Source organism: Solea solea, chromosome 2 (genome assembly GCF_958295425.1).
Source record: "Solea solea chromosome 2, fSolSol10.1, whole genome shotgun sequence".
NCBI classification, from domain to species: domain Eukaryota; kingdom Metazoa; phylum Chordata; class Actinopteri; order Pleuronectiformes; family Soleidae; genus Solea; species Solea solea.
Window position 1 is genome coordinate 10,491,182 of NC_081135.1, and position 20,346 is coordinate 10,511,527.

Here is a 20,346-nt window from a genome sequence, read left to right on the forward strand (position 1 = left end):
CATCCCATCTGGGTTGATTCTTGATCCTTCATTGACCACAAATTTTTGCATCTAGAGTAAGGATAAAACATACTGTAAGCATGACCATATAACCTTTGAAAACAGAACAGAACATACAGCATTTTGCATATTAAAAGCTGAATTCATAAGCTTTAAGACATCTCCAGTAAGGCTGCAGATGTTTCTGTTTTTGTCTTTTCTGATGAATATTAGAAAACTAAAATAAGCAAAGTTGACACATGAGGCTAAGGCCTGGTCTAATGCAAAGTTACTGAAGTTGCTGAGGTTATGTTTAAGAAAGGTTTTCTGGGATAAAACTGTAGAAAGAAAGAAAGGTTTATTATTAAGTTATTATTACCAGCGCTACCTCACATGTACTCAATCAATGCATTTCTTCTTTAAATTCCTACTAACTTGAAATAACAGCAACTATATCAGTTATCAAATATAGATATTTTAGTTTGATTTAACCTTTCATTAACTAGGAATAAAAACTCACAGAGATTGAAAATCATAAGCAGCAAAAGTGTCTGGGCCAGAGGACAAGGTTACAGCTATTCAATCATGCAGCATACAGAAATAAACTTAAAATATACAGAATGCAATTATACAGAATACAGAATAGAACACAAATATTTAAATTAAATTTTCCGGGGACAAAAATTGTAGCTTCCTGTACTTTGGTGGATTGTCTATGAATAATATAGCAGCCTAGACATTGAACTAACCATGCTGATATATTCATAGACAATCCACCTCTACTGCAGTTTGAATCTTGTGTAAATATTGCTTTTATATCTTAATACCTTTTTTTTATTTTTGACTCTTATTTATAACTTCTCAGACCTTTGTTGACTTATTTTGTCTTTGTTGGCAACTGTTTCATGTGCCATTGAATTGAATTAACCTAATTATCATAAAATAATCCAATGTGCAATTCTCTTTCCCCTCTTTAATCATATCAGTATTTTATTTATTTATACTCGTATATTATTTTCATATATCAAAACAATTCATTCCTGGGTTTTTTATTAATTCCATCATCATATTTGCTGTTAATACATAATAGACATTAATTTTGTCACTGTCAGTATCTTCTGTTTTAAATAAAGTTGCTTCAAAATGCCCCGTAGTTCTCGCCAGCGTGTTTTTGTTTGTTATTTGTTTTTAAAGTGGTTTCTTTTTAATTTGTTTTTTTCTTGGTCAGAGGAAATTTTCTTTTATTTAATGAATTAATTGATTAATTTTTCACTTTTCAACCGCTGTACACTAGAACGGACGTTGACCAACGTTGTGTGGATCTCGCGAGAGTGGAAGTTTGTTCCAACTTTACTTGAGTGGGTCCACTTCTTCGAGATCTCCTGCTCTTCCTATCTCGAGTTGTATTTACCAAGATGTTTTCTCCTCCTAATGTGGTCAGGTCTGCTCTCCTGACTTTGAGAAATGTGTCCGGCCGAGGTCATGTGCTGTCCGCAGCCGCTGCCAGGTAAAACTGTGTCCTGAAGTGCTAACGTTTGTCTTCTTGACCTTCTTGATCTCGCGAGCTTGAAAAAAAACAACACCACAACAACCGCGAGAAAACGACTCGTACCGAATTTTAAATCACAGAGCTGGTCTAAAGTCAATAAATTGGTGGTCAATTATCTAAATAATGTCTCAAAGAAACGTTGTTGTTTGGGACGTTGTCTTCACCGTGTCCTCATTTACCCTGGACACGGTGTCATACAGACTGGTTAATTATACAACTATGTGTAACTGTTAACAACGCTGTTGTCACTGCCATATATAATTGTTAATATGAATTCTTGGAAGGTCAGTATAATCACTATAATTAAATGATGATAATCACTATTTAATATAGCAAGACTGTACTAATTCTTTGAAATGTTGTGTTCATAGATACAAAATATTCTTGACAGTAGATTTGTGTTGCAAATTAAAAGCTCGGTCCAAGTTGTCGGCCAAACTGGGTCAATAGTTATTTAAGAATATACTTTAATTAACACTAAATTAAGATATATTATGGCAAATTATTACGAACAGAAACATGAACTTAACTTTCCCCAAGAGATCTTAAAAAAATTGTAACAAAACAAGCTTATAGATTGAAAACAAGAAACAAATCTAATGATTAAATCAATAAAATTTTCTGTCTGTGTTTGTCACACTTCCCATAATCCTCAGCAGCTGTAACAATATGAATTTATCTGTCATGTGTTTGGGTTTTTTCCAGTCGATCACAACACTCGGGTCAGTCTGCCCCTTCACATCGTCCGGAGACGTCCAGTGCCAAGACACTAATGGACATCGGGACCCGACGGATCTTGAACGAGGACCACGACCTCTTCAGACAAAATGTCCGCCGCTTTTTTCAAGAGGAAGTAGTACCTTACCACAGCGAGTAGGTGTAATAATCATCCTCCATTACATGGACTTCAGCTGGTATATTCACTTTCACAATTGTTTTCCATCTGGTCACATGAATCCTCCTGTTTTTACGGATTTTATACATTGTAAAATGACCTTAGAATAGACATCAAACAGCTATGAAGTGAGAATTTGATGCAAAAAATGGCCATAATGAAATGTACAAAAGCCTTTTTTTTTAATTTCCATTCCCCGCGTTCATTCCCCGCGTCCCCATGGTTCTTTATTTTATTTGTTCAAGGTGGGAGAAGGCGGGCCAGGTAAGCAGGGAGGTGTGGGAGAAGGCTGGCGAGCAAGGCCTGCTGGGAATCATGGTACCAGAGGAGCATGGTGGCATAGGAGGAGACCTATTTTCTGCTGCTGTCGTGTGGGAGGAGCAGTGAGTAAAAATAAAGTGAAAAAACCCACTTTGTCGTGTCTTACATCAAACACTACAGTGTTGATTCTTTTTATTTCATCCAGAATGTACTGCAACTGCTCAGGCCCGGGATTCGCCTTGCACTCCGACATTATTTTACCTTACATCGTCAACTACGGGACCAAGGAGCAGACTGAACGCTTCATCCCTAAGATTACTGCTGGGAAAAGCATTCTTGCTATAGCGATGACGGAGCCTGGAGCAGGCAGGTGAGGACTTAAGCATGGATGTACAGTAATAGACCTTGTTCACATCTGGTAGAAACACTCGTCCTCTCTGATCTGACTGCATGTGGACAGGCTTAAGTGTGACGGTTCACCCCTGGTGTTAACCTGGATGTGTCTTTCAGATCTGGCTTCTCACCCCTTTATTCAAATACACGCTGACATCATGACTGTTTTTAACGACTTTGACTGCACAAATGTGTCAGTGCATTACTCAGTTATGGTGGATACCAGGTCATAAATAACTGAGTAATGCAAGTTCTGCAGCTTTGATGACCTTTCCCCTGTATTTTGTCAGTGATCTTCAAGGTGTGAAGACGTACGCCAAGAAGGATGGCAGTGACTGGATTCTCAATGGCAACAAGGTGCTGAGTGGGGCGGGGGAGCAAACTAACTAACTAACAAACAAACAAACAAACAAAACAAATATGGATGCATGGCAGCATAAGCTTGACAACTTTTCCTTTCACCAGGTGTTCATCTCGAACGGCTGGATGTCAGACGTGGTGGTGGTCGTGGCCGTGACCAACCGCGAGGCGAAGACGGCGGCGCATGGCATCAGTCTCTTCCTCGTGGAGGATGGAATGAAGGGCTTCCATAAAGGACGTAAACTGGATAAGATCGGTCTGAAGGCACAGGTATTGGTGGGCTCGGCGATGTTTCATCCCTCTTCTTCTGCCAGAGTCTGAACCTGTTCATCCTTCCTTTTAAAGGACACAGCCGAGCTGTTCTTTGAGGATGTGCGTCTCCCAGCTGATGCCATCTTGGGTGAAGTCAACAAGGGTTTCTACTACCTCATGAATGAACTGCCTCAGGTGAAACACAAGAAACGATGTGTTAAGGAATATACTACACGAATAATACACACACATACCTTTTTGTACATCAATGGGTGAATTTCAAACAGAAACTGACATTACATTACCTTGCATTAATTGCTTCCAGAGTGATTAGTTTGTTGTAAGTCAGTCCATTTGTTACCGTCATTTGGAACAGGAGCGCTTGGTAATCGCTGACATGGCCATAGCGAGCTGCGAGTTCATGTTCGAGGAAACCAGGAACTATGTGACGCAAAGGAAGGCTTTCGGCAAGACGGTCGCTCACCTACAGGTCTGTAGCGGCAACTTAAACTCTGTGTGTAAGAATTAGTGACATCTAGTGGTGAGACTGCAGAATGCAACAAAGTCACTCTTCACTACTGGTTTCCGAAGCATGCCAGTGTTTCTTGTGTTTGGTTTATGCTGTAGAGCAGGGGTGTCAAACTAATTTTTGTTCAGGGGCCACATACAGCACAATTTGATCTCAAGGGGGCCGGACCAGCAAAAATAGTAAAATAATAGCATAACCAAAAAAATAATAGCATAACCTATAAACAACAAGAACTCCTTTGTTTTTTCTTCTTTGTTTTACATTTAATGAAGGATATTTTTACAAAACATGAAATTTCTTGAGAAATTTAAGTGCAATTTCAACAATATCATGCCTAAATTTACTATTTACACAGCACACTGGATCTATAAAGGCACAAACATTTAGTCACGGGTATCTGGAGCATTTGACATTACGTTTAGATTAGTGTGAAATTTTAACAAATTCATCCTGTGGGCCGGATTGGACCCTCTGGCGGGCCGGTTCTGGCCCCCGGGCCGTATGTTTGACACCCCTGCTGTAGAGACACAAGTTTCCATGAAGCAAGGCCTTTATCTAAGGTACATATAAAAGGCTCATTCCAAGGATAGGGAAACCAAACAATTATTAATTTAAAGTGATTATACAATTATACTACCATACTTTAGACATTCCCTACCACTATATGTGACAGAAGAGGACTGAGCCTTCGTTATTAGAGCCTGGATGATATGGAACTTTGTCTCCATTGATCTCAGACACACTTCATCCTTAGCTACTTTAAAACTGCATGTTAAAAATGTGTTTTTTAATCATTTATCAATTTAATGACATTTATAGGGGCCAAAAACATGGGGATTAAGTCAATTGGACATTCTAGATTGACCATAGTGTGAGAATGAATGGTTGTTGGTGTATGTATGTGGCCCTGCGATGGACTGGCAAACCACCAGGTTGAACCCCGTCTATCGCCCTATGTCACCTGAGTTTGGCACAGCTCCCCCTGCGATGGATGGATGGATGACATATTTATAAAAAATATGTCATTGAATTCATGTTTCTCACCAAAGACTGTGCAGCACAAGCTGGCAGAGTTGAAAACTGAGATCTGCGTGGGCCGAGCGTTTCTCGACAACTGCCTTCAGCTCCACTCTCAGAAACGCCTCGATGCCTCCACGGCTTCCATGGCCAAGTACTGGTGAGAGTGTTTTTTTTTTTTATTAAAGTGATTAATGTTTTTTAACTATTCACCAGCCTCTCTATAATAAGCTTCATTACTGTCACGTACTTACATGTTTTATTTATTTATTCTCCAGGGCAACTGACCTTCAGAACAAAGTGGCCACTCAGTGCCTGCAGCTCCATGGAGGCTGGGGTTACATGTGGGAATACCCCATCGCCAGGTAAGAGTTAATTAAGCAGTGCAACAAGGAGAGAGGGAGACAAAAATGATGCATTTCATTTATTGTGACATGATAATTATTAAGTCTCAAGTATTCAATCATTAGATTTGTATGCAGTTTCTTAAAAAAGCTGGTGTTCGGTGTCATGAAATGTGATACGCTGATGACACCTGTGATTGGCTTTGACGCCAATAGTTTTGAGTTAAGGCTGGCTGCTATTGGACGATACCATCTGTCAGTAACACTGACGTCCAATCATCTGCCATACTTTTTCTCCAAGCAGGAAAAAACCAATTAGAATCATGTTCTGTTGGAGAAGAGCTGAAACGACCGACTGAGACCATGAACTCCTCAGGAAAATGTTTTCTGACATTTTCTTGATGAACTTCCAGAGAAACCTGGAAGATTGTATATAGTCTATGTGGACAAACATCTGTTTTGCCAGGTGTTGTCGGGACATTCCTGAGCATCACATACACATTTTCATGGGTTTTAACTCACTGGAATTTTGCTAATATATATAAGACCAACTTTAAATCACATTATTCCATTAAAAATGACAACAATCACAGAAGTCTGAAGGTTATAAACCCTTATTTTGCAAGACAACTTGAGAAAAATCGTATATATCCATATTTGCTGAGCTTGTCTCTCCGTCTTTCCAGGGCTTTTGTCGACTCGCGTATTCAGCCCATCTATGGAGGCACCAACGAGATCATGAAGGAGCTGATTGCGCGCAGCATTGTCAGACAAACCTGAGACGTTTATAGCTTGTTTTTGCCGGGATGCGCGGCAGGTGGGTCGGATAGGCAGGCCGATTTTAACACTGTGATTAATTGGTGAGAATGAGAAGTGAAACTTGTCAGTAGAATGCGGTTTGACTCATTTTTAATAAATTCAGGGGGCAGTTTTGCAGCTAATCATGTTAGCAAACAACTATGATTTTGTTGTGTACTAACAATGCTCTGTAATTTTCTTTTAAAATATGTCCTGTAATGCACTTTAAAAGGCTATATAAAAAAAAAAGTTTTGTTATTAATATTATATACAATAAATATACACAGTCAAGGCATCAACATTGAGAGCCTAGATTGTCTCTGTAACAGTGACTGAACAGCATCAGTTAGAAGCTAAATGCCAACACAAACCAAACTAAAAGCTGCTTTACAATTTTATCCCAACATAAGAAAAATGTATATGTTGCAGTGTTCATAGTTTGATTCCTCTTGCTGCATTGTGTTATTTCAACCAGTAGATGGCAGTATATGTTTACATTTAGAGGAATAACAACTTGAACAGGCATCCAACACATGCACCGGGCACCTATAAAATGTTCACCTTTATTTTTATCATTTATTTTTCACATTTTCCTTTTTTAGATTTAAATCATTCAACATACATTACTGGTACATTGCAGTTGGGCCTTTGGGAGTCCTTTAACAGCGCAAGTCCTTCAGTGTCTGCCTATTTGACGATGATTTAAAGCTGTGTCTGTGGTTTCTTCTGTTTTGTACAATATAATATGACCCCATCTCTGTATAATCACCGATCAATAATCAAGTCCAAAATTTATTCCACAATTTTGTGAACATAAACTGGCAAAAACACTGAAATAGTCCAATATATTGTCAAATTATAAATCCCACAGCTGGGATTTCAGAAGAAAAAATTTAACTTAGGGGGGGAAATGACATCCGATGATCCGATGTGGGCATACGCTGGTAATGTAAAGAACTGCACACAGTGACTTCTTTTTTTCATGCCTGAGCCTATTTCTGTTCATGTTGATGTGTTGTTCTCCTGCAAAGAGAAAATTAAATAAAAACATGACAAGGAAAAAAAAAATACATTTGAATAGTGAACCTATTCTATGGTTCAATAATGCTTCCATTTACTGGAGAAGTCGCATGTTGCTGCTGAATATCTCTTATCTCGTCCTTCGTCTCTGAGCATGAAGGAGAATCTCTGGTAGTTTTCATTTAGCTGTTAAAATCAAGAGGTGTTTATTTTGTTTGTTAAAACACAGTGGTCTAACATGGTAGACTGGACAAGACCCGGTCCTGATGTAAGTCTGATGCTGCTTTTCCACTACATTGTCCTGCCTCGCTACGGCAAGGCTCGATTCTACACAGTTTGGTTGGTTTTTCCCATTACTATATAGTACCTCCTCAACGTGGGCGGAGTCATCACAGCACGGACCAATCAGTGGCCAGCAGTCTGACGGCTCAGCTCGCTTGGAACCTTACCAGAGCAGGTACTGTCGCTAATGGAATCGCAAAATAACAGTGCCGAGGTGAGCCGAGCCGTGCTGGGACCATGTGATGGAAAAGCCCCATAAATGGCTCATTCTGTCGTAATGAAAACAACAATTCATACACTCAGGAAGAGTGAAGTAACAAATATTTTATGTAATATTTTTGCTAAATGGAAATATGTTCACCTAACTCTAACACACTGGACCTTTAATTGTCTGCCTCCGGATTCCAGTAGTGACAAGTGTCAGGAGAAAATCCTGTTGCGCACGCACTTGTGCACTTACGGGAGCAAGCGGTTTGCAGTGGGAGGGATCAGACGGCTGTCTTGACACACGCACACACACAGGGTACTAGTGCCGCTGAGCAGCCTCAACCTCCAGGTAAGAGCTCAAACACTTGCTCCTTCATTTTCCAGCCAAATGTGTTTAGTTTTTTTTCTCACTTTAAACGTTGACTTCCTTTCATTTGACAACTGTCAAAGTCTAAATCATTTTTCAGTGTCGCTGTCCACTGATCCTCAGCTGAAGATGTGCGTGTGTGTGTGGACTGCATCTTGCATCTTTAATTGCAACCTGACGTGGCCCTTCAGCGCTAGTGTGTGTGTTTGTGTGTGTGTGTGTTGCCATTCAGTTTATGTTGTGTTTTATTTATTTGTTTGTCGCCGGCTGCTGCTGCCGCTGCTGCTGCTGCTGCTGCAGCCTGCGTCTTTTGTTCTGGTCCACGCCTGCTGGTGCTGAAACCGGCGCTGCTCCTCAGCCATGCACTGCAATGCAACACACTCGCCTGTGGAGGATGAAAGACAGTGGGTTTACACAGTTAGAATGACAGAATAATAACATTTTATACATATTAGAGCCTATAGTCTGTGTCATGTCTCGCCCATTGCCATGCGTCATGGATTTGGGAGTAGCCCCAGCTCGCAGTTGGCATCTATTTCTTGCCCTTGCAGGATTTTCCTCCTTGCATCAGCAATTTTGCGAAAAAAACAACCACATTTTTAATTGATTATGTAGATTTTTTGTGCATTTTGTCATTTATGCAATTACACTGGGAGCCATTAAAACACCAAACCTTGGTTCATGATGGTTTCCAATACCATTTAATATGCACTCATGTCCATTTTATTAGGTACAGAGGACACTTAATTAATTGGTAGGAGTGGCACCCAATGTGGTCTTCTGCTGCTGTTGCAACAGATGATGCAAAATGATACTTGGTCTGATTCTTGGTTCTTTGGTCTGAGGGGAAAAAAGGACAAATGTGAATTTAAAGCAGCATACCATGTTTCCAGCTGTTTATTTCTTCTTAATAAGAGCAGATTATTTGTTACACAGTAAAAGTAAACATGTAAAAGGACTGTAGTGGACAGATATAGGGTTGTAATATTAATATTGTGCCATTATTAGTTCAAGTTCATCTGCTAAAAGGTTTGACGTGTGTTCAGGGATGATCTTCATACCTTGGTTGTAACAAGTGGTTATTTTGGTTACTGTTGCCTTTCTGTAATTTATAACCACATAGGTTTGACCATTCACCTCATGTGAATCATCAATAGAGAACTGCTGTTCCATTCCCTCTAAACGTTTAGGATGTTCAGTCGACACTAAACTCCGTGGAGAAAATCCGCGTTTTTAGCTTGCGTGGACACAGGAGCTGCTGGTTTACTGCTGACTCATTTGGAAAGTTTGTGTCACAGAGGTCAATCTAAACAAAAGATTTCCATAACTGAAATAACAGGGCAACGCGTTTGAACTTACAGATGGAAGTAGCAGTGGATTCACAGCTCCTGTGATGCCGCGATGTAAAATTACTTATTTTCTCTATGGACTTTGGTGCAGGAGAGTTTATTGGTCTTTCCAGCCAGAAAAGACTGTTGAACAGTGAGGGGAAAAAATGGCCAACATATTCTTGAGATATCGTAGATGTAAGCAAGTGAAGATTTTAATAGCTGGGCTTTTAATTAAGTTGCTAAAATCTGCTCACCCTGCTGTCCCTGCTGGCAGACGTGTGTCTGGGTATCAGGCTCAGCAGGGTCAGTGTTGAGAAGATGTCACTCAACCCCACTTCAAACAGCCTGATTTAACAAGCAGTCGAACAGGTGTACCTAATAAATGGCCAGCAACTATGTATGTTGGATCTGTAAATCCAGTCCAGACTTGCATAGACTCTTCCAAACTCTTGTGTCACTTCAGTTTCCTTACTCTGGAGACACTGTGGCGACACAGGAACTGCAGAGTTCCCACGTCTGGAAACGAAAACATTCTTTCATGAAACGGAATTGACGCTCACACGGTATTGAGCTCCAGCTTTTTGCAGTGGCACATTCCAGCAGCTGGCTCATGTAAGCCTTCAGCCCCGGACATGGAATGTAATGAAAACATCTTCATGTGCTGCTGATGATGGTGGTGTTCAGACTTACGCTGAAATCTTACGCGGTGGCGCTTGTGCTTGGTTTAGTAATCTGAGAGTCGTCGTGGTTACGTGTAATCCTTCGTGTTTGCTTGTCCATTTTGATTCCATTCAGTGTCTTTTTTTTTTTTTAAGAGTATAGCAGCAGCAGAGATTTGAGTCCTGGTGACAGGAACGTCACTGTAGGAACCTACTGGGTAACTGATTTCACTGTCCCGCATTTCAACGTTTTATTTAGTTGTATTCAAATTTAAAAAGAAACTCCCAGAAAGACAAACTGGGACACAAAAATGGGGACACTGTCAGTTTATGCTGTTTTTGATTTTTCAAACGGTTAGGAAAAAGTTGTCTGGTCACTGTGACTATTTGTAATATATTAAAAAGGTTTAAAACTAATGTTTAATCAATCACATTTCTACTCCACTGACCTAATTTGGTTAATATTTACCAGGGTCTATGAATGCATCTTGTTAGCTGCTCCCATTAGCTCAACATGCTGTCAACCCTGCATTTCTTTCACTAGCGCTCACGTGCTGCAGTTAAGAACATTTAACAAATAATACCCTGCCTATCCCTAGTCCTTAATTGTCTAAAGTATATCCTGTGCAGGTAGCGTCACTACTAGGGATAAGTATTTTTAGCAAAACCGCTTCTCAAATATTTGACATGACTATTCATTGAATCTTTATAAAAGCTCGAATAAGCATTAGTGCTCCAATCAAACCTGTGAGACAGACTTTAAATTGCATGTCAAAGTCATCCACTCACACTCCATCAAAGCTACATCCTGCCAGCAGTTTGATGGTGGCCACTTAACCTCACACATCCATGCATATATGACCACGCGCAGTACATTGTGCTCATGTATAATTCACATGTGCATGCAAGTCGGTGCAGTGTCCCAAGAAAGGCTTTAATTCATTCTTCCACACAACTCTAATGAGGAAAACAGGAGTAGGTGGAGGTTAGTGAAGTGCTTTAGTGGAGCATGTGATGATTATATGAGGTTTCACCTAATTCTCAAGCCTCTGTCAGTAGTCATTGGAAGTCTAATCGTTGATGGAGTAATTGAAGTGACCTTAATGAGGACACACCAGGTTCTGTTGGCATATATGTGTCTACTTTAGCATGAGGGCTGAAGATAAATCTCAAATTTAACTCTTTCACTCTTTCTCATGTGAATCGTGTGTGTGTGTGTGTGTGTGTGTCTGTGTGTGTGTGTGAAAGAGCCATAAATGTCTCCATCTCCTCACAGTCCGACCACCAGGAAACCCAATCCACCTCCTCGCACCACACGGGGACATTAAGTATATTTCCCCTACGTCTGTTCTGGTTAGGTGCACCATCAAACATCCCACTGACCTGCATATGGTGAACACACAAACACACACACACTTACACACTTTCTCACACTGGCATCCTCGTCCTTGAGGGCCAAATATCGTTTTGAGTAGGACACAGAAGAAAAAATGTAGAACTAACACAGACAAAGACAAAGTTTCAAAAAAGGATTGCAGCATTCTCCTTAAAAGTACAGAATAATAAAACTAATCCATATTAATCATGCACAATGAACCACTAGACGAGTAAATTCCAGCTCTCTGGAATGGCATCTTTTCTGGTAGCCTGTAGAGTGTAGAGACTGACAACGTCTGCCAACAACTGGAGGTTCTGACAAACTAACCTTGGAGGTCCGTGGTGCTGAGTTTGAGCTTTGAACTGTACGAGCCACCACTCCGGCTAATTCGAGGTACCACGTCTGGCTCTAAGGCAGGTGAGGAGGGGCCAACTTTGCCTCAGTTCCACAATTCCCGCATACACCGCCTTTAAGCGCTTTACGTGATGCAGTGGTCCATCCCCGTGTGGCTCTCTGGGACAGGACAGTTGCTGTAGCCCTTCATCCGCGCTGCCTGTCCTTGACGAGAAGCCACTCTCCCAAACAAGCCCTGGCAGCCAGTGTCGCATTTCATTCCTCACGGATGATGCGCCTCAACAGAGAGGACACTCATGCAGGGCATTCCTGCTCTCAGACTCCCTCACATATTGGTGTTCAATCATATTCTCTGCTGTTCTCACTTCCAAATTTCGTAACTGTGCCAGCGTTATCCCATGAGGTCAGCGCAGTAACAGCGGGGACGACAAGACACAGTGAACGTACAGTAGTTTGACTTATTTCTCTTTTTTATGTTCATGGCTTTCGTTACTGAACATGAATTTCCAAGCCAAAAAAGAAAAGAAAACCCTCTGTTGTGTCTCTGTTGTCAAGACATTTGGTCAGGTTATTTGAGGTTTCACACCCCTAATTGGCGCAAAAGAATGCTAGCAACTGGGCCGTTGACATCATAATCTTCTGGATTATATACAGTATATCGAGTTATGGGCAAAAAAAAAAGCACCAAATCATCCTGTGTGTTACATTTAGAAGGGTTAAGTGGTCGAGTGTATAATAAATAAAAAACTAAAAGTACTTTGTATGTATTTGAGACAAGGACCTCACTTTAGAAAGGTGTAGCAAGGTTTGTTTGCTCCCTCAGTCCGGTCTGATAGTTTTGCTTGACAGAGCCTGACACAGCATATACAAATAATGTGATATAATTTCTGTTCATGAAGCTCAAATAGAGATAATTCACTAAAAGTTATGTGCTGTAGCTATGTTCATGGAAAAGGAAATTTGGCTACTCAGTGTGGTAGTTTCTCTTATTATTATTATTTGACTTGTTCATCAAAGCCAGAGCTATTTTAAAAACTTAATAACAACCCTGATGATGCACCAGGAGCAGCAGTAGTTACATGTGAGGCTGCTGGTCTCATTTTCTGGACTCTGACCCAGGCCAACAGCGGGGAGAAACCGCTAATGAGCCTTAGCCTTCTCCCCGAACAGGCCAGAGACCTCCTGTTAGCTTAGCGTAGCGGCTAAACTGCGCAGTGCTGAGCCTTTATGATTTCCAGATGTTGGAGCTAAACAGGCGGATTGTTTTCTCCCTGTCTCTTTTTGCAAACAGTGAACTGGCAGCGGTTCTAGGCTAATACAGAGGGCAAAGTGTGCTGGGGGAATGAATAAGCCTCATTGTTGAAGTTCATGTCTTGTTAAGACATACAGACTCCATATTGGGTTTCTCTGTGTTTTTTTTTACGAACGATTCAACTCTACTGCGTCTGTGTATGTGTGTGTGTTCCATCCTTAAAGGCTGGAATGTAATGTCATAGAAATACATCTCTAAGGATTCAAGTGCAAATTGCTTCTCAGGGCCCGGAGCCACCCAAACGAAACCAGAACACGCCCTTAACCGTGTTAGTGCGTGCATGTTTTTTGGGCAGATGCTTGCGAGTGTCCGTCTCTGTGCATCTGCTTGTCAGAATGAATGGAAAACCCCCTTCGATTCATAGACGCGCCACACAGAGCAGCTCTGTAAAGCCTGCGTGAAGCGCAGAAACAGATGCATGAATGCATGGATGGGACATCATGTTCCTTTAAGTCCGCTTTTTTTTCTTCTTTTTTTTAATTGGACTTGCAGAACCACAGCAGCTGACTGTGTGTAGTGAACCTCGTGGCCGGCGTCCAGGAAAGGGTTTTTACTGTGACCGCTACTGAGTGTGTCTGAAGGAGAGCTTATGAGCACATCCAACATCCTCTCTCAGACATGCAACAGGCATTAAAAGATGAGGACACAAACAAGATGTACATTTAGAGTGAATCTACCAAGGGAGTTGTCTATTTACTCGGTTTATATTCTTATGAATTCATAAAAAAGGAGCATTAGGTTCATTGTTTTGTCTTACATCTCTTAATGTTCAGTAAGATGATGTACAATAAGATCACATGAGCATTTCCTGTTCCTGACGCTACTCTCAGTTGGTTCCTCAACTCTATTTTGGTTCATCTGTATCTCTAAGCATTCAGAAAATGTACTTAAATATGGACATTGCTATGGATACAGAGGAAACTGATGTAATCGTTTTGGACAAACTATAGTCACATGATTCTGTAATATCTCCTATTGTTCAGTGTCGCTCCTCTTACCCGGTCTGACTGTGTTGTTTTGAAGCAGCTACTGTTCCTGCTGCCCCCAGTGGGACCATCAAGGGCCCCCCTCACCACGGCAACCTCTACCATGGAAACCAGCCCCTCAAAGGAATGACCCCTTTGAGTGCCAGTGTGTGGACCCTCTGTGTTGCTCTGCCTCTCACTGTAGTAAACAGATAGAAGCCCAGAAAACATCAGACGGTTAAAAAAGGAAAGCCGTCCTCTTCATCCAGATTCACATCCACCTGTAGCAATGACCAACCATCTTGGTTCACTGGCATGACAGGAGCAGCATGGTTGCACATACACAGGCTTGTACTAGCCATGAAGGTGGGGTGGGAGATTTGACCTCAAGTCACCTCACTAAATCAGGGAGCATAAATTGTGGTGGAAAACGGCGCCATTGGCTTCATTTTGGCATTTCAGCAGATGTTCGTGAATGGCGTCTGGGGAGGGAAGGTGTAGCTCTGTGCAACAGTTGCATTTGTGAAGAGGGTTTTTTTGTCTTTTGCATAGTTTTGTAAGCTCTGATGTGTAACATTTAGTCACTTTTGGTTGCATTTTAGTTAGTTACGTAGCATAACTATGTTTGTATGTGTATAATTGCTTTAGGAAACAAGTCTGTGGGTGCCATAGCTTTCTATCTATCTATCTATCTATCATCCATCCATCCATCCATCCATCCGACACGGTAATACATAATAGTCATTTATTCATGGTTTCACGTGTCATATACCTCGACCATAATTCATATTCATAATTCATATGCTGTGGTTTGTGTTTTACTTCTTTGGCGTGGAGTGTGCAAGTCCACATGTCACTGTTGCATGAAGGAGGCGGACCCCTGCTGTGCTCGCACTCTGCGCTGCATGAGGCTTAATGTTGTGGACTATAGCTTCTTTACTTCCTTTTGTTTTTCCCCGCGCATGAGTGACAGTTAATGGGCTTACTGTTAGTCATTTCCTGTGTCGGGTAAGAAAAGCCATGAAGCACAGAATCATGGATGGATTTACTATTATTATATATTTTTGGAAAGCAGGGGGGGGGGGGGGGGGGTTCGCCGCACAAATGCAGCTAATTGTTGATACCAGCATATTTTGGTGACTGTTGCTCCAGTCCAAACACGACAGACGGTGAACTTCAAAGCTGCTTTCTCAGTGGGATTTGATGTTATCACTGTTGCTGCCTACATGTCTACATGAATGCATGCTTCTTTTTGTGTTCTTAAGGGTTTACATGCCACTCCTAAGTGCTATTTGTATACGGATACTAGAATATCACACCGCAGCACTATCAATATCAAAAAATGTACAGGCATATTTATAACATAGTTAATAAGGATAAGCTGCCACTGTCTTGTTGTTGTTTGACATTTTCAGTTTCAAATGATCATTGTTATCATGTTAAATCATAACTTAAGTTAATGTCTTTGTTTCTATTCTGTTGCAAATTAGTTACCGATACACATTTTTAGTTTAGAGTAGGAATCGTCTAGTATCCATTTCTTTGACAACCCTTATGTGTCTTTACATTTAATATAGAAATAATGTTGTTTTCATTCATGTTTTGGGGTTTTGTTTGTATTTGCTGTGCTGGACGACTTGGGGATGACTTCAAATAGTCTGGTGTGCTTCTAGGCTGTGCATTTTGGGGTCATAGTGTATTCTTTATGTGTTATAGACTATAGCATAGCAAATCATGAATTTCTGAAGCTACCAGCTTTCTTTGGGATTATTGATCCTGTCCTTTCCAACCCCAAAGTGAAGTGCTTGCAGGAGAAGAGGGGGAGGTGATCGCAAAGAGGGGAGGTGATCGTGTCTGGGAAGCAATCGGATCTCGATGTGGACAACGTAGACATACCATAGTGTTTATACCAGGTGGAAATACATGTGATGGAGCGCTATCCAATCGCTATCAGATCACAGAAAACACATTCTAATGCCAGGTATAAACGGGGCCTCGGATGCTAATCCCCCTCCATCTGCTTTCTACTTCAGGGAGAGGCTCCACGTGACGGATGCTTAGTATTGAAGAAAATCCCCAAGCTCCTTGTGCCCTGAGGGTGATAGCCATTTTTCCACCCCAATTTAATATCACCCCCCCCCATCCCCCATCCCACGTTCCCCTTTCTTTCTTTCTTTCCCTCACCCTCTGTTCTTCTTTGCACAGGGTTTATCCTTAGAAAGAACCCAGAACGCAGTTTCCACCTCTATCCAGAGGCAATGGACCGTAGCATAATAGACTTCATTTTCTGTATGACCCCCCCTCACGTGTTCTAGTCAAAGACGACGAGTTAATCACTGCCGGTGCAGCATTGTGGGCCGTTCACTGCTGCCAGTCTCTGAGCCTGATTTACACCTAACTTCAGAATTGTTGGCGTTTGGCTCCCACCCGTTTGAGTGGGAATGCTTTTCATGCCTTTATTTACTTCTTTTTTTGGGGGAATGGCATAGCTGCGCCTCAGCTGGTGTGTGTGGGTTGGAGTTCGGATTCGCAGCCATGACATAATCAAGTGTTTTGGCAGCCACAGCTGGAAGTTCCTCTGTATTTAGGCTCCACTTATATGCCCTGTTAAGTGCAGCGTGTCATTGTGAATTTACATTTTTCAGTTTTGAGATTAAAAAGCTGAAAAAAGATGACATAAAACACTGCTGCCTTTGAAAACAGCAATTTAAAACATCCTTGTTTTTCCAGCACGGATTAGATGTAAATCTATAAAACAGGAAAGTAGGATTCCCACTGGGCCTTTATCTCCACGTTCTCCCTCGCTAATTTATCACAGGTCTGCGCATTTGAAACCGAGAGACTTGGAAGGCATTTTATTGGCGGTGGCTCATATGTTCTCGAGCCCAGCTATTTCCGCACAGAACTGAGCTTGGAAGACACTCTAATCTGCGTCCATATCTGAGCAATGAAAACACAGAGCCTTGGTATGGCCGCGCCTGCATCATTGTGTCTGCCATGTGACGGCGCCTGCATGTGGTCGCCGTTTGCTGTGCGTGAATTCCTGCCTCCGCGAGTGTTTGTTGTCACATGTGTTTGTGTGTGTCAGCTTGTGTAAAACCAAAGGGACACAGGCTGCATCACAACAGTCGGAACACTAACACAACTGAGTCTGCAGATTTGTTCCATCTTTTCTCAATTACGTTGAAGAACTCAAAATACATCCAAAACCGCTTTTTCAGATCCTTTGGTGTCATGATTGGATGGTTGGATGGAGAGGGATATGTCCTCTATTTCCATTGCAAACCTTTAGGTTAAGAAATTAACCTTGGTTCTGAGTGCCCCTAATGATCCTAGGAGCACTTTGGTAGGGTCCCCGAGCCAAATTGGTGCTTGGTGAAGGGTCAGGCGAAGAGCGGTTCATCAGACCCCAAATGAGAACTTCAGACAACACGGACATGTGTACCCCACTGCCCGGCCTGGGGCGTGAAACAAGGATGTGGGTCTGTGCTGTTGTGGGTGCACCACTGCTATGAGGATCCGGTGGCGTTCAAGGGCAGAGGCCTTGGCGGTCCGATCCCCGCCTGTAGAAACTCACGCTCAGGACGTGAAACAACATTACTGTTTTCTGATGGATTCAAAGTGGATCTAAGGCAGAGCTGTGATGACTGTGTTCATTTCTTCAGATGGTGTGATGGGCTTTGAGGCTGTATATTTTGAACTCGAAGATGTCTTAAGGTTTCATTTTGAAGTGACAATTGCAAACAATTGCAGAGGAGTGACTCAACTTCTGGTTTCCATCGACACAGGTGTAGCCACGTACATGAATGGTCACACCATACTGGACTGTATATACGATTTTAGGTATGTCCGTATTGCTGCAGTATTTCTTCTGTAATGCTCACCTGGATGCAGATGTTTTGTTGTAGCCTTGGATGTTGTTGTTGAACCATCACTTTCTCCGCATTAATGTTGAACTTGTGGTTTTACCGTTGTCCTCTTCAGTTTGATTGACCATTTCCTCTTGTCACTTTCTACTATCATTAGCATGTAGCTCTTGCTAAAATGATTGAACGGTTTATTCTGTGTTTTCACTTTATCGTTTATTAAGCAGCCATTCACTATAGTCCCAACCAAAGTAAAGAAAAATAAAGGATATTTCCATTCATGTTACTGGGTGTAATAATGAAACACTTTTAATGTCACCCCACCACATAAGTGTAATAAGTGCCACCATTACAGTGGCCCTTCATTTATTTAACTTAGGCTCCTGATGGAGTTGTAGCCATGGCGACTCATCCCAGTGTCATGGAAACACAATTTGGCTGCAGTCACCCCAGACTAATTGTAATATTGATGACAATGATAATCATATTCTTTATACTTGTAGAGTTCTCTTCAATCCCAGTGTACAAAGGGCTTGGCGAGGCAGCAACTGTGCATGCAGGACATGAAATAATCCAAATTAAAAGACAGTGTAGGTATAAATATCCAGAAGGCAGTTCAAAGAAATCCAAATAAAATCAGGAATGACTCAAGGGGCGAAATTCACGAGTCATCTGGGCCTTGACGCACATGGTGACTTTTTCATCAATAATATAGTAGTCAGGGGTCAGATACATATATTAACCTATACATGAATTGAACCTTTCTTTGTTTTATTTGCTCAAAAACTAAGTCAATGCTTCTGCGGTTGAGCTGCAGCTTTAAGCAACATGGGAATCAGCATGCAGTATAACACGGCTGTAATCGGTGATGTGATGACGATGCATTGATGCAGAATTGTCACTACACACTTTCCTAAGCAGTTAATGTCCCCAGTCGCTAGTTCCAGGTCCTCGAACCTCTGCTTTATTCATCAGGTTCTCCCTGAGGAGATCGACTGTTAAGGTCTTAAATTCAGTTCTTAAAGCTAAGATCATTCTAATGTGTCTGTTTGGAGTCAATCGGGTGAAAAAGCGGCTACGATGATCCAGATGTGATGAGATGAAGACGCATCGGATGCTCTGCCGCCGTGTTATGGCCCCAGCTGTGCAGTAAAAACGTTAACAATGTTGACTTAAATCACTGGCCTTTATGATCGTCTTTAGTGGTCGATTACCTCAATCTCGAGTGTCCCTGTGTGACATTTGACTCCACATGAGAGCCCTGACTCGTAATAATAATAGATGTCGTGTTTTTATTGTTGGGACATGGGAGTGAACATACATTAATCGGTGAGACGTGTCCTTCTTGAGCCGCAGTTGTATGGTTGTGACTAATGAAGGACGAGCTCACCCCGTGAATCTCGGAAAGGCAGGACGTCGTTAACGCGGAAACCTCGCCGCGTCAGCACAGTGAACCCGGCGCGCTGCTCTGTGTTCTTTAACAACGGCAGCTCGTCTTGTCTTAATGGAGACTGTTGAGTGACTCCCAGGCGACACACTGACAGACCCCTCCCCTCACTGACCTCCCTTAAGGGCCTGCTCATATATTACCGCCTCTCTCTCTTACCACAGTATTGCTGTATCACTTTCCCTAATAGCCAGCTTACAGCAGCTCAAGGTGAAAGACCCTCTTCCTGGAGGCTGCACGTGAGAGCGTCAGTGTTTGTTTGTTGCTGCTGTTTCTCTTTGTGCTGACTGAACAGCCTTTAACATTATCACTCAAACACAGGCTGTCAAAAGCTGTTCCTTTCGGTGCTTGACGTGTTTTATTTATTGCCTGCAGCACCGCGGTTTCCTCTCCTCTTTAACCCTTGAACACCGAGCGCACCGCACACGGCACGTTTGCATTACGGTAATTAAGCAACAGTTTGTGCTATCATGTCAAAGCCAAAAGTCAAAGTGTGGTTATTACAGTAATTTCACTCGTGCTGTTGCAGAAAGCCGGCAAATCATGGTCTTTATTACCAGAGAGGAGAGAGTTTTTTTTGCATTTTTTGGACATAAAACAAAAACTCAACCATATACATTATTATACTGTTCAAATTTCAAATTGAACACGCACAATCTGGTGTTCGTGTACACCTACAGTGAAAGTTATGAAGCTATTTTGGAAAAATGGACAAAAGCACCTAGTCACAGGACATTTTCTGGCCCTTTTATGGTTAAAATAAGCAAAAAAGAAGTCGTCC

General features: G+C 41.8%; 2 protein-coding genes across 3 annotated transcripts in view; both read left to right on the plus strand.

Annotated features, from left to right (window-relative positions):
* Positions 1-1,312: 1,312 nt before the first annotated feature.
* acadl (acyl-CoA dehydrogenase long chain) lies at positions 1,313-7,466 on the plus strand. The gene is made up of 11 exons (XM_058622193.1): positions 1,313-1,486; positions 2,234-2,401; positions 2,669-2,806; positions 2,890-3,054; positions 3,368-3,434; positions 3,543-3,707; positions 3,783-3,884; positions 4,066-4,179; positions 5,268-5,395; positions 5,514-5,600; positions 6,266-7,466. Exons 1-11 carry the CDS (start codon positions 1,395-1,397, stop codon positions 6,357-6,359), a joined length of 1,320 nt encoding a protein of 439 aa, XP_058478176.1. The 5' UTR covers positions 1,313-1,394; the 3' UTR covers positions 6,360-7,466.
* Positions 7,467-8,000: 534 nt separating this feature from the next.
* Positions 8,001-20,346, plus strand: part of LOC131441588 (microtubule-associated protein 2-like) — a 58,776-nt gene continuing 46,430 nt past the window's right edge. Inside the window, exon 1 of one of the 2 annotated variants that reach the window (XM_058612359.1) lies at positions 8,001-8,235. The gene's annotated coding sequence lies outside the window, so the exon portion shown is untranslated. The remainder of the gene's footprint in view (positions 8,236-20,346) is intronic. The other variant, XM_058612358.1, reaches the window with a different exon arrangement.

What these genes read in the sequence shown, in the direction of transcription:
- acadl (XM_058622193.1), top strand. Translation starts at nt 1,395, where the DNA reads ATGTTTTCTCCTCCTAATGTGGTCAGGTCTGCTCTCCTGACTTTGAGA. An exon ending in ACGGAGCCTGGAGCAGGCAG is followed by an intron (nt 3,055 to 3,367) that starts GTGAGGACTTAA and finishes GTATTTTGTCAG; the next exon opens with TGATCTTCAAGGTGTGAAGA. An exon ending in TGGGAATACCCCATCGCCAG is followed by an intron (nt 5,601 to 6,265) that starts GTAAGAGTTAAT and finishes CCGTCTTTCCAG; the next exon opens with GGCTTTTGTCGACTCGCGTA.